General features: G+C 37.1%; 1 protein-coding gene across 4 annotated transcripts in view; it reads right to left on the bottom strand.

Annotated features, from left to right (window-relative positions):
- il21r.1 (interleukin 21 receptor, tandem duplicate 1) overlaps window positions 1-14,386 on the bottom strand; it is a 19,454-nt gene that overhangs the window by 1,748 nt on the left and 3,320 nt on the right. For 2 of the 4 annotated variants that reach the window (XM_008324056.3, XM_025061776.1), the window contains exons 2-8: window positions 11,335-11,446; window positions 10,791-10,905; window positions 9,871-10,061; window positions 8,697-8,830; window positions 7,127-7,316; window positions 6,193-6,277; window positions 5,102-5,198 (exon numbers count right to left, since the gene is read on the bottom strand). In XM_008324056.3, the coding sequence (XP_008322278.1) occupies window positions 5,102-5,198; window positions 6,193-6,277; window positions 7,127-7,316; window positions 8,697-8,830; window positions 9,871-10,061; window positions 10,791-10,905; window positions 11,335-11,392 (870 nt within the window). In that variant the 5' untranslated portion in view covers window positions 11,393-11,446. Of the gene's footprint in view, window positions 1-5,101; window positions 5,199-6,192; window positions 6,278-7,126; window positions 7,317-8,696; window positions 8,831-9,870; window positions 10,062-10,790; window positions 10,906-11,334; window positions 11,873-13,618; window positions 14,347-14,386 lie in introns of those variants that run through there. The other 2 variants (XM_025061775.1, XM_025061774.1) reach the window with 2 other exon arrangements.

Below are 14,386 nucleotides of genomic sequence, written 5' to 3'. Positions count from 1 at the left end.
ATGCTCAGAGCACCTCAGCGGTAACTTGGCAGCTGGTCTGGACTCGAACCTGTGACCTTCCTTAGGTCTGCTTCCTTAAGCACCAAACCACCAATGCTGCTAAGAGTGCAGCAATCAATTAAAATAAAAAATAGTTGCAATATTAACCCTTTGATGCATGACCCATGATATACTGAGTTAAAAAAAAATGTTGAAAAAGTGTTTTTATGTGTTTTTAGACATAAAAATAAGAACCGATTTGGTTCTGTTTTTATACACCAAATTTTCTTTTTGAATGTTAACACAATTATTCTGCAGTTGCAAAGGCTGACCACTGTATGGCAGTGTTGGGTGATTCTCAGGTGTCCACTGTAGAGGCTTATATGGCAACACTGCCATCAAAACCTATTCTTATCATAGAAAATGACATTTTAATAGCTGTCCACTGTAGTGACCGTCATGCATGAAAGGGTTAATAACAGATATTAATTTGACCTCGCCTTCAACCAATCCGTTTTTTGTTTTTGTTTTTTTGCCAGTCACTTGTTAAATATTTACAACATTTGACATTATGCTGCGTTACTTTCCATTCATTCCATCCGCGCGGCCTCTCCTAGGGGGCCGTGCCTGCCCCCGACTTTGGGAACCTCTAATTTAAATCAACCGGTACCGGATTAGTTCCATTTAGCTTGTTAACCTTTTCAGTCAGGTATTCATGTTTTCGTAGAAAGACGATCAGCAACTTATCAGCGGTTAGCAATAAATCGTTATCGTGGAGCGGTTATGTTGACTAGTCGATTTTTCTGTACAACCCATACCGATGAGAGAGCTCATTGAAAGAGTATTATAGCTCTACACCGGGGGTCACCAACATGGGGCCTGGGGCCACCTGGTAGCCCGCATGGACTACCTAAAGTGCCCGTGGGGTATGTTCTAAGAAAATCAAACTAGTCAACAAGAGGGTCAACAATTGTACTGTTACTGTGCTTTTTGTATCAGTTACACTTGCTGTCTGCTATCGTACATCTCAGGACTAGATCAAGCAGCATTAGTTCCCTTTTTGATTATTATTGCATCGTTCGGGAAGTCCGTATCAAACGAGCTCTTCGTATTACTAAGCACTCAGTTTCAAAAGGTTTTTTTTGTATGCTTTTGCAAGTTTCCCCGCACACCTAGTAAAACCTTTGTAACCATTTTCCCCCCCCTTTAAATGACAACACCTAGTAAAACCTTTGTAACCATTTCCCCCCCTTTAAATGACAAAATGAGAGCGTTAACAATCTAAGAAGAATGAGTGCATGGCAACAATAACAATTATTGTCATGCAAATATTTCTTTATCGCACTCCGTCATTGCTCAACGGTTCTTACCCATGGTTACTGCGACCTGTTAATCTGTGGTTTGGGCGTTCTCCAGCACGTACCAGCCTGCATGAGATGACGCGATAAGCCGGAATGACTTACATTTGATGTAAATGTCATTACTTTTTGAAGAGCAAGATAGGTATCTCTGACTCATCTCTGCTCTGCCCCGGAGGAAACACGAGCACGCTGCAACTTCACCGATGATTAAATAAGTCGCACACGAAACCGAAAATAGGGCTCGACGAGCAGTTCAGACAAAGACGTTGCCCTTCGCGTGGGGTTTGTAACTTCAGAGTGGCCCCTATATATGTAAATGACAAAAAAAAAAAATATGGATTGCGCTAAAGAACCTACTAGGGTTTTTTAATGATATTGTTTTTTTATCCTGTCTGTATTTCTTGCTGTTGTCCTTTACATCAACTCCCTGAACAACTACAGTACAGACACCCACATCGAGCTGCATACCATAAAGGGTGAAGATTTCCACCGAAATTTCCCATAATACTGACTCACCTAAAGCGAAGTACACACATAAAGGTAATGTTAATACCCTTTAAGCGTTGCATTCAGCGAGCCACTAGCATCCAAGCCCCATCACCTTGGTAAATGTCCATCGTTCCACCCACTTAGGGCATTGTTTTCTCAAGACTGGGTCGCGACCTTTAGATGGGTTTTTTGGGGGGTCGTCTTGCATAATGTTTCATCGCAACAGCTGTCGGCATCCAACTTCAAAATAGCGGCTTGTGTCTTTGATTTTTTTTTCCAAAGAGTGTATAATTAATTTTTCTGATGTATTTAGTGTTAGCATTCTGTCCTGTCTTTAAGAGCGCAAAGAGCCGCCACTAACCTCAACTGTGTCATTCTGGATAAGCATTGCGACAGATTATCCTGTCCTCAGTAGGGCCAGTATTTCAAAAAATAATAACCAAGCACGGGAACAGGCTGATTGGCCGGACCCTGGACTGGAACGCGCTACCAAAAACGCAGACAGGCCCACCTATCTCATTAACAACGTTTTGTATCATTTGTAATCTAAATTTTACAAATCTTTTACAAATCTGTGGACATTTTACTGCTAATATATATAAATTTTTGGAATTGATGTTTTTTTTGCCAAGTTTTTACATTTAAGAAAACCTTCAATTCTTTGATTGCCTTCATGAATCTGTCATGTATTTACAGCCAAACTTGTGCCACGGTCCCAGGTTGATCACCCTTGTTGACGTCAGATGTACTGAAGATTTAACTTCATTATTTTATTGACTATTTCATTGACCAAAGTCCACCTCCAGCTAAACCTCTCCGAAATTGAACTACTGGTCTGCCCTGCCAAGCCAACCAAACAACACGACATCGCCGTCAAAACTGACTCCGTATCTTTATCTTTTAACACTTTCGCGACTACCTTCGCCTTGACATCATATTGTAAACACTTCAAATACGTCACCAAGCAAATGTCCTGATTGGACATGCAGACAAATTATTCAAAGGTATCTGACCAATTGAAGCCTGATCTCTACAAAGAACCGGTTCTCAATTCCCATCCACATTTACATCTCTTTGCACCGTTTTGTACTGCTTACGTATTCAAAGCCTGGATGCTGCTATTTTTTTTTAAATTCAGCCTTAAATACTTTAGTCTTACATACCGAGCTACAAATAATTAGTAGTTAGTTAACTCAAAATCACTATTTCCAGCGTTGGTGTTACCGTAATTATATCTTTAAAAAAAAATTGTAAATATAATTAGTGTCTGTGACACGGCTGGTTACGTGTTAGCTCTTTCCTGCTTCGGTGCTCGGACCATAGTTGGAATGTACAGGGGAGACTTAGCTCCAAGCTAACGTTAGCTCCGGGGCTAACTCCCTTCACTTTGTGCTTGTCCGCAGCAGAGGTAAACAGAAACAGGGAAGTTTCTGGAAGTCTACTACGACTTCTCACCTAAATTGTTTTTTTTTTTTTTTGTATTCCAAACAGTATATTACCACAACTGTGAGTGTACTGACCAGGTTCAAGTTCCTCCCCCTGAATCTATCTGCGCCCTTTCTTTTTTCCCTCTTCTCTTAGTTTGCACTTCATGGCAGTTTTTATCTCAAACGGTTAACAAACGTTTGTTATGGACAACTTCAACTGTGCTGTGACCTACCGATTTTTTTTGTATTGGCGTAGATTCATAAAATAAATACGACTGAAGACTAAAAAAATAGACTGAAATAAGGATATAAAATTGACTAAAAGTTGTAAAATAAAAAAAAAATACTACTACCTACCTTGAAAAGCTAAAGCCACAAAACATCACATCGTAAAGTCAGAAATAAAGAAACTGACTATCAATTGAAACATCAGAATGACGCCTGGTTAGACAATGACTCTGTTTCGTTTCCTTATACTGTATTATGTGTTGCAATAGCACCCTCTGCCGAGCAAAGGGTGTTACAGCTTTCAAATTAACCAGGGACACAGACAAGTTTAATACTATTTATTACTAGTAGAAGAAGGAGATCAAACTGCGCCACAGTGTCCTATCGCGATAGTTGTGTTCCAAGAACCACCGCGAAATGGGGAAAAATCGCGAAGTAGAGATAGCGAGATAGTTATTATATTACGTACGTACTGTATATATTTACCCTCCGCCACACTATCAACAGTCGAACAACAACAACAACAGTGCCGCCCTGTGTTCAACTTAGGTCATTACATTCATTAATGCTCACCATATGTATTTATATATATACATGTCATATGCTGTATACATGCAGGTATATTAGATATCTTATTTACCCACGTACTGTACATGTTTTTTTTGTATTACCCTGTATCTATGTGTTGCAAAATGTCTTTTCGTTTGACATACTGTTTTTTTCCCTTTGTAGGCTAGAAAATTATTATTTTTTCAAGAAATAATGAAAATATTGGAAATTAAAAAATACATATATTTACCTTAAAATATCGTGATATAGCAAAAATGTCGCGAGATCGGAATAAAAAAAAAGAATCAGACAGTTGAGTACATAAGTCTTTAAAGAAGTTAATTCTGCACTGGGAACACATCATCATTTTAAAAATGTTATTTACAAAGGGCTTAGGGCATCATGGAACCACCCACGCAGAGACATTTCCTGCCAGACTGGTGCCTAAAATATCCAGCGCTTCTCTACGGTGAAGACGTTACAGCACAAAGCCTTTTTGCAGTGCGGAACGAAATTCACTGTTGCACCAGTTTCGGCAGTCTGTCCCATACAGTCAAATTAAACCACTTCATCTAAGCCAGATTTTGATTAGATTTACCGTGGCAACCACAGCATGGGTTACAAAGACTCCTGACTTCACCTGACACCTAAATACGTTTGAAAACCGAGGCTAATTTGGACGATCACGCACTGTTACATTGCTCCAAAAATACGGTAGGCTGAATATTTACACTGTAACATCAGAGTAGAATTACATTTACAAAAAAAAAACCTCAGCACAATACAGCTAAAATAGCCCTCAAGCAATGGAATAAAATGTCAAAAATAGCTGAAGCTGAAACTAAGAAAAACCCTAAACCCAAAAACACCCGGTTAAAAAAAAAAAAAAAAAAATTTCCCCGCCAGCCCCCCCCCCACACACACCAAGCCTGTGACTGAAAGGGGAAAGTCCCCTTTTAACTGAGTTAAGAAGTGCACAAAAGTCCCCTGATTAGCATCACCTGTTGAACCACTTTGGAAAAAAACATCAAACTTTCTGTTTGCCCACTTCTTTCTGTCGTGGCTTACCTTAAAGTTGCCGCTGTACTCGTAGTACAGAGGTCTGAAGAAAACCTTCGCTTTGGGAATGTATGTAGCCGCTTTCCAAAACCTGGATAGGGGATTTCTTCCCCCATAGAACAGATGAAGAGCAAAAACCATTAGAATTTTTCTTTTTTTTAATTTTAATTAATTTAATTTTTCCTAATTAACATATGGCACATGTGGCTTTAAACCCAAATTAAAATGCTTGTTTTCACAATTGTTTCCTCGCTAAGACCTGCTCTCTGACTAATGCCCTGTGTGACTTCCTGTGTTTGTCTGCTATTTTGTGCAAAGAGCGCAGTGAGCGCTACTCTAGTTTCCGTACACGTAGGAGGTGATGCTAGGAAAGTCAAGATTAAAGCTGTGAGAAGGCAATAACCTTAGGCATGGAGTTTTTTTAACCTAACAGAACACATTGAAACCAGGAAATGTAATGACCTTTCACTGATTGGGCTTTTACAGATCACACTCTTGAATTTAGAGCTAATCAAAAACAATTACTTTATTCAGATGCAAGAATCTTGCGAATCTGAAATCCTCAAAGTAAAAGCAGTTTCAATTTTTTTCAAGTTTTGGATTATAGCCATCGAGAGCTACAGTTTAGTGAAGTGATTTTCAACCTGGGGGGTCGGGACCCCATGTGGGGTCGCCTGGAATATAAATGGGGTTGCATTTTTTTTTTCAAGTAATTATTATTCTTTTATGGAAACACCACACCAAATCTTAAACAGTTGTATTGTTTCCACTCTCTTTGTAGCACGTAGCACGTACAAATATAATAAGAGTTTGCAGTTTCGTACATGGTTTTTGTATATGGCTATTGTGGTTATTGACAATGTAATAATACGGCATTAGCTCTTTTTTTTTTCATAATTCCTAATAATGTCTAACTGTACATGTGATCAGAGAAAATAAAATGTCACTTTGCGCACTAATCTGTATAACAAACATGATCAAAAACTAATACTAGGGGAAAAAATGACTCCGGGGTCAACAGAAATTTACGATGTCAAAATGGCGTCACAAGCAAAGCAAAAAAAAAAAAAAGGATTGGGAATTACTGGTTTAATACTTACTGATTGTTTATCCAAAACAGCGCCAAGGGGAGGAAGGCGAGGAAAATGCAGATGGCCAGAATGATCCACTGGTACTGTAGATTTCCTGTAAGGACAACAATAACAATTGTAAAAAAAAAAAAAAAAAAGAAACAAACAAACCATGCATTGCCTTTTAATATCCCGCTTATTTGTAAAAATAACGAAAACCTACAAAAACCATCACGTTTTAATGTGATTGTTATCTGATAGCACAAAATGCATTGTGTTAAAGTGATTCTCTGCTGCCCCCTTTGGTTAATTTGTAAATTTTTGCACCCCCATTACCCTTCCCCCCCACCAAAAAAAAAAAGGACAGACAGACATAATTGGTTTTGAGACACGGTCGAAAGCAAAAATGAGAGTAAAAATAATGGCCTCCTTTGCGACCCATGTGGGCCACACCCCGCACTTTGGGAACCTCTGTGTTAACGCACATCAAAATGTGTGTGTTTTTTTTTTTTTTTAAAAAAAGGCAACAATGTGTCGGAGAACAGGAGAGAAAGCTCAAACTCGCAAACTAGTGCTAATGTGTTGTTAGCTTGTTAGCTAGATGGAGCGTTGGTGTGAACTAAGATAAACGACATGTAAAAGTCACGCATAAAGGCTAAAATGTTTTTAGCCTTTTCTACACCATCTATTGGTAAAACGTGGGCACTGCAGGGAAAAGGCAGAAGAATAATGATAATATAAATAAATTATATCATTTGGAAAAGTTTGGCGGGCCAGATTAAATAGCTGAAGGCTTTAGTTTGCCTGAGCCTGTTCTAGCTACTATTTTCAGCCAGTCACATTTGAATTAGGCCAACAAATAATAACTCGAATTCATTATATATTACGTACATATAAACAAACATGGAGAAATATTGCTTTCCTAAGCAGAGAAATATTCAATCGTTACAATTCAAATATTTACCTCCGTCTTCATTGTCTGCAGACGCATGTGTTCTCCACTCTGTACTTGCACTCCACTCACTCCATGGACCCTGATAAACATTTCCGGGACACATTTTGGCCTGCACATTCACCGTGTAGTTGGTGTACTGCTGCAGTTCCTTTGAGTCTAACCGAATGTACGTGTTTTCCATTAACGTAAAAATCCGTTCCTGTAGAGTAAGTTAAAAACAGAGCAGTTCAGAGCTTCTTCACAATTGTAGACATATACAGTACATACAAAAAGATACATACATAAATATATATAACAAATGTATATATATACACACACGTGTTTGTATATGTGTGTATACATATACACATACATATACATATATATATATTTACATATATATGTATTATATTACACATATAATAAATATATATTTAAATATATATTTTCAATTTATGATTTTTCCATACCTATGGAACCTCTGACCAACGACTCTCCTAGTGTACATTCGTGATAAAACTTTTGCATTATACTTGGAACGTGTCACTGTGATTGTTTAATACTATGGGATGTCTGATATAAACTTTCTGATTTTTTCGATTCCGATATCAACTGATGCCAACATAGCGGGGCAGTGGTGGCCTGATGGTTAAAGAAGCTAAGTGCCGCCTGCTCACTAAGGTAATGGGTTAAAACACTGTTAATTGAAGTACCTGGTAATATTTATTTGTTTGTACATTGTATGAATTGCGGGCACCAGCATTCTCCATACTATCCCAGGATTAACAAAATAAGCTACAATGCTGCCATCTAGTGACGAGAGGCTTGTTTATCGTTCATAATGTTCTGTTCCTGTGTTATGAAGGAGGAGTCAACAGTTATGGGTGTGGGACTGGAGGAAAAAAACAAAAACGATTCTATACATATATCACAAATTATATCGGGCCGATAATATTAGTCAGACGATATTGTCGGACATCCTTACTTAATACCCTAGGTGATCTTTTTTTTTTTTTTTAACCCCACAACTAACATTTCTAAATGTAAACCTATATAACTTCATTTCTGTATATTTCTGTATATTCAGAAAGACAAATGACAGGCCTAAGTATGGAAAAATGAGTATAAAACAGTATACATGTACATATACACTTACTATACACAGTACATACAAACATATATATATATGTACATATTTTAATAAATATATATATTATTTTTGATATGTGACCAAAAAACATTTATCTATAAAAAAAATGCGTTTATGTTTTTTAGTTTATTTTTTGCTATATTTTATATTTTTATATTTTTTAATTTTTTTAGGTTAGAAAAATTTTAATCATGAAAATAATGAAAAAAACATTGGAAAGAATTACTGTAAAATACCGCGATATAGCAAAGCTCTCGCAATGTTGTAATAAAAAAAAATCTGCAATGTACTGAGGGAGCGATGCAGAGCTATAAATAAAACATAATGCTCTGTTATCAAATATTATATCAAATACATCGTGAAGCTTCAAATGAATTGGTTTTAAAATGGAACGGGGCCAAAAAATTACTCCATTAATAAAACAAACAAACAAACAAACAAACATGTTACCTTGGACGAGTCTTTGCTCAGCCCTACTCTGACCCTGTAGGTCATACAGTCTGGCCTACTGCTGCGCATCCAAGAGATGTTGTAGGATCCATCACTAAGAGTCACTCGGACATCACTGGGAGGCTGAGGTTTCACTGCAAAATTTTTTAGAAAAGGAGATTATTTGTTAATTCTTAATTAATTATTTACTTCTTTTTTTTTTTTACAATTATTGGACAATTTACGACAATTTACAAGCCGCATTCTGCAGAGATAACAGCATGGCTTCACAGTCAATCAATAAAAATAAAAATGTTGTATTTTTTTTAAATTAAGCCTGGTATTTTTCCCCCCTCTTTTAACTGTTAAGACATACTGCGTTTTGTCACACTTTTTTTTTTTTCATCCTTTGGCTGGGTTTGTGATTTATATATTTAAATATATAATATTTTCACACTGATGGCCGCTAGAGGGCACTCTAGGCTTGTGTATCAGTATCTGCTACTCCTGTACCACCGAAAATTTACATGTTCGTTATTTTCACACTGATAGCCGCTAGAGGGCACTCTAGGCTTGTGTACCAGTATCTGCTAGTCATTACGTCACCCTGAATCATGATTTTTCTTTCACTATAATCTCCAATATACATGAACTGTGTTTTGCTACACATGTTTATTTGTAAATTAAAAAAAAACTTTTTCCTCCGAATATCTATGACATGTCATTATGTTTTCATATGTTTTGCAGATTTAGTCTCCAACCAACAAATTGGGGCAACGGCTGGGGCAAAACTGTTAAAAAGTACTGTTCCACATCAGAGGGTACAGTGAGTGTAATTTGCTGAGGCTGAATGATTAACCTTCATTTTGATCTTAAAATCTTTAGGGGGAAAAAAAAACAAAAAAAACGTTAATGGGTGAAAATTCTTAAAATCTTAAAATCTTTTAAAAGAAACAGCCATTGGGCGAAGACACTATTTTTGTACCCTGTTGTATCATTTCAAATAAGTAAATATATGCCATAAACACTATATTGTACAAAGTATTCATTTTCTCCATTCCACTTTTGTCTTGGCAAAAAAAAAAAAAAAAAAAATCTTACTATTTCAGTTCCAGAAGCAATCGTTTACTCGCTAGAACAAAAGTATTAATCAACATTTTAGTTATGCCAATGTCTGATCTTTTCATTGACTTACCAACATCACTCAGATCCCATTGGGATGCTTCACTGACTTCCTCCAGTATCTCCTCACTGCCGTGCTCACTGGCTGTGGCACTGCACCTGGTTCCGATAGATACGACTTCGTAGAGGTATTCCGCGTAAGCTATGCACCAGAGTTGAGGTGGTTTGACTTCGCATCTACCGTCGACCTTGTCATCTCCATTCCTATAACAGTAAACCAAAACTATTTAATTGCTGTTAATGTCATCCTTGCATTGTTCGCACTACTAATGTTCTTGACTATAGTAATATGTTATTCTTCATCATTCTTATTATCACGTTTGTATACTGTATTTTCCGGACTGTAAGTCGCACTTTTTTTTTTTCATCCTTTGGCTGGGTTTGTGACATAAACCCCGGTGCAACTTATATATTACCAGCAGATACAGCTTTTGTACCAGTATCTTCTACTCTTGTACCACTGAGAATTTACATTTGTTATTTTCACATTGACAGCCGCTAGAGGGCACTCCAGGCTCGTGTACCGGTATCTGCTACTCTTGTTCCACTGAAGATTTACTTTTGTTATTGCCACACTGCCAGCCGCTAGAGGGCACTCTAGGCTCCTGTACAGGTATCTGCTACTCTTGTTCCACTGAAGATTTACTTTTGTTATTGCCACACTGCCAGCCGCTAGAGGGCACTCTAGGCTCGTTTACCGTTATCTGCTACTCTTGTACCACTGAGAATTAACATTTGTTATTGTCACACGGACAGCCGCTAGAGGGCACTCTAGGCTCGTTTACCGTTATCTGCTACTCTTGTACCACTGAGAATTAACATTTGTTATTGTCACCCTGACAGCCGCTAGAGGGCACTCTAGCTGGCTGGTGCAACTTATACTACGGAAAAATTCGGTATTCATTCTTTTTTTTTTTCCAAACTATGTGTTACCTGCAGCTGAATTGTACGAAGAAAGGATGCTTCGGCACAAAGCCCGAACACGAGCAATTCAGTGACACATCGTAGTCCGTCGAGCAGGTGACATTACACAGAGACCTGATTGTGTCTGAAACAAAACAAAAAAAAATGATTCGACGAAGATCTTCCAAGATCTGAAAATGAAAAGCTAATGTTCCGCAACAAGTCAGTGGTAGACAACAATAGCCATAAACATAGAGTTTAGTTGTAAGCAACCGGATTTTTTTTTTCTTTGAGCTTGAAAGACGTTTGGTAACTGAGGAACTTGATCAGTTTTAGAAAGAAGAAGTTTCCTGAAACTGATGATGGACGAAACTGGTCTTTCAAACGCCAAGAAAAAAAAAATTCCAGTTGCTTACAACTAAACTCGGTGGATAACACGACATGGATGAATGAGAATCTTCACAGGCAGAAACAATGTTGTTTTTACTCTTCTTTACTCTACTCTTTAAAGAGTTTAAAAGTTTTTAAAAAAAATATATCAAATAGGCAGAAAAATTAGGAAAAGCTGACTTACCGGACTGAACGAGTGGGAGGCTCCACAGTAGTAGCAAGCCCACAAATTTAAGAGCCATGAGATGAAGAGGTTTTAGTGAATGGAAGGATGTATGCAAAGGGAACGGCTGAAACTAAAAAAAAGAGAAAAAACCTTTTTGTACGGATCACATATCAACAACATCTACCCAGACATGTTAAAAAAAAATGAAAGAAATGGCGACTCCTTAAATGTTATAATCGCAGAAAAAAAAAAAAAAAATTAAAAGATCTATAAACTCTATAACTTGTTATTTTAAATACCGCCACTCTCGCCTACTGAGTCACTGAGTTTCAGTGTGCGATTACTAACGGAACAGGGTTATGCATGTGTCATAGCGAAGGCGTCAGCAATGTGGTTTCAGACGATGAGTGGCGTCAGCGTGATGCCCTTTTCGAATATGCGGCTTCTATGAATAGAAGCCGCATACATTTAATCAGATTAAGGGGAAAAAAACATAACAAGAATCTGCAGTTCAATGAATCATTTATATAAAAGTCATTTTCAAAAGAGATATATATATATAAAAAAAATCCTAGCTTGTCTTATTTATGACTTGGTTAATTTAAAATTTTTTTTACAGATTTACAGAATCATTTGAGCTAGTTTGCTGTAAATCCTTTTTTTAAAAAAAAAAAAAAAAAGTCCCGGGGACTTATTATCAAAACATGGGAAAGAACCTTTAAATAATCCCTCTAGCTACTGATCCACAACATCAGCAGCCGATCAAAACATGGGAAAGAACCTTTAAATCATCCCTCTAGCTACTGATCCATCACTAATGAACACCTGCTCCAAAACGTCAGTTGGGGAGTTCACTTGTTGTTTTTCCAAAAATCAATCAGTTGTGTTATATTACTTAACTTATTATGCTCTGAGATCAAGACTCTTTCCTCCTTTTTTTTTTTTTTTTTTCTCCTCACCCTCTGTAACTCCCTCGCAGACAACACCCGTACATGCAACACCGTTTGATTAGGGGTTTTCAGAACAACTGCAGCAAGGTCTGAATGACTCATTCATAGCCTGCTGCGGTGGGTGTGCAGAGTCACTCTGAGCTCGCTGTTCACAATCGATTGACTTAACGTGCTAAACTTTCAAATTGATGTAAATACTTTATTATTAAGCCTTACCCTGAAGATACTTTGCATACGGTATTTTTTTTTTTCGATCTTTAAAAGTCCTTTTGCCACACAATATAACACAGAAAACGTGTTTTGAAACTGTAATTATTTTGGGAAGTACCTTCTTGTTGTCCTTTTTGAATACATTTTGTTATGACTACATTAAAGATTGTTTTTACGTATTTATGAATCACAATTGAAATAACTTTTTTTTTTTTTTTACTGAATTGCATTTAAAAAATAAAAATAAAAACATCCCAAGTAAATAAATGCTGAATTGTATGAATACAAGAAATGGATTATTTTTCTTGTGATTCAAGAATCATTTTTAACATTTGTCTTTTCTGTTCCCTGGTCTGTGTGCAACGCTGCACAACATAACAGGAAACTGCAAGCGAGTGCAGATTATTGCTGCACTACTAAAGCACAAATTTGGAATTGCAGTCATGGCTGCTCGAGCGCAATTTCGTTACATGCTAGCGGTGCGTTAATTCGACTTGTTATATTCTTTTATCAAGAGGATCCCGGACGAAGGATTATGGCAAATGATCAAAATGTTTACAATAAAAAAAAAAGTATTTCCCGAAAGGGAAGTAAACTAAAATAAAAAAATGATTTTTTAAAAAAAAGGGGGGGAAGGGTATTTTTGCAAAATGCAAATAGGGTTTAATTATTGTAAACTTTACTGTAAGCCTTTCTGTGTGCAGCTGTGTGTGTGTGTGTAAATCAGTTAAGCTCATAGTTACTGTAATGCAACAAACCAAGAAGTTCATTGTGGCACTGCTGTTAACTTTCTAATCTCTCCTCACTTTCCAATTTCACTACTTAATCAAACAAATATATAAATATATAACCAAAATATATGCTTTCCAATTTCACTACTTAATCAAACGAATTGACAAAATGGGAAACCTAAAATATATATATAAAAAAAAGCATTTCTAAAAACTATTTCTACCGTTGGCCAAAAATGCAGTTGACCAACGACTGCAGCCCAACAAACGCATGAAAAGTCAACATGGACAACTATCACTAGCGCTAGACGCAAAGACCAAAGTAAAAAAAGTCCAAAGTAACGTTTCAGGTTTTCAAAAACAAAAAAACCCAAAAACACTATGAATAAATGAATAAAAATGTGCTCTTACTTTTACTGCCTCGCCCTCGAAATCATAATCCAACGCAGCAAAACTGTAATGACTGAACGACTAAATCTCCCAGTCTGCTTCACAAATAGTTTTCCATCCAATCGTAAAAATTCGATCGTAAAAAAACACGTAGATTTGATAAGACAGGTGGAGTTTCCGGGACTCTAATGATGTTATTGTGATTCTATGTGAGCCGTATCATTGTTGCCTTTAGGACATTCGTGTACACACATACACTCTTTACGCTTCCAAAGCCTACATACATTCAGATAGAGCCCCCACTCTTCCCGGAATCAATACCCTTTGGTGACAGGAAGTCAGGTGTTCCGCAGGACGCCCTTTGACCCAAGCCACATTTCTTGGCCTTTCTCCGCACACGTCTATATGAGGACACCTAAACTGATAATCGCTCAACATTATTAACAGTATGAATAATTATAGTATCGAAAGTGGTGCGTCTTCCGAACACGAAAGATTTCTTGTAAATTGCACTCAGTAAACAAGGTTTCTCTTCAGTGCGACAATAGTGCTTTCGTCACTAGAATTAGAACGGGTTCCTGCGCAATAAACTTAATGACTGATAAAAGCCACCGCGCAATGTGTGTCAAAGTTCAACTCAGCATGAATATTAAACTTACGTTATTGGTCCAAATTTCAGTTGTAAAACTCTTCGTACCACTTTTACGGTTAGCCCGCAGTGCACTGCTAATCCTTTCTTAAACAGGAAACACACAGATCTTGCATTCAGATAAATCAAAAATATTAGCC

Source organism: Cynoglossus semilaevis, chromosome 13 (genome assembly GCF_000523025.1).
Source record: "Cynoglossus semilaevis isolate Cse_v1.0 chromosome 13, Cse_v1.0, whole genome shotgun sequence".
NCBI lineage: Eukaryota > Metazoa > Chordata > Actinopteri > Pleuronectiformes > Cynoglossidae > Cynoglossus > Cynoglossus semilaevis.
This window is presented reverse-complemented; position numbering and strand designations above follow the sequence as displayed.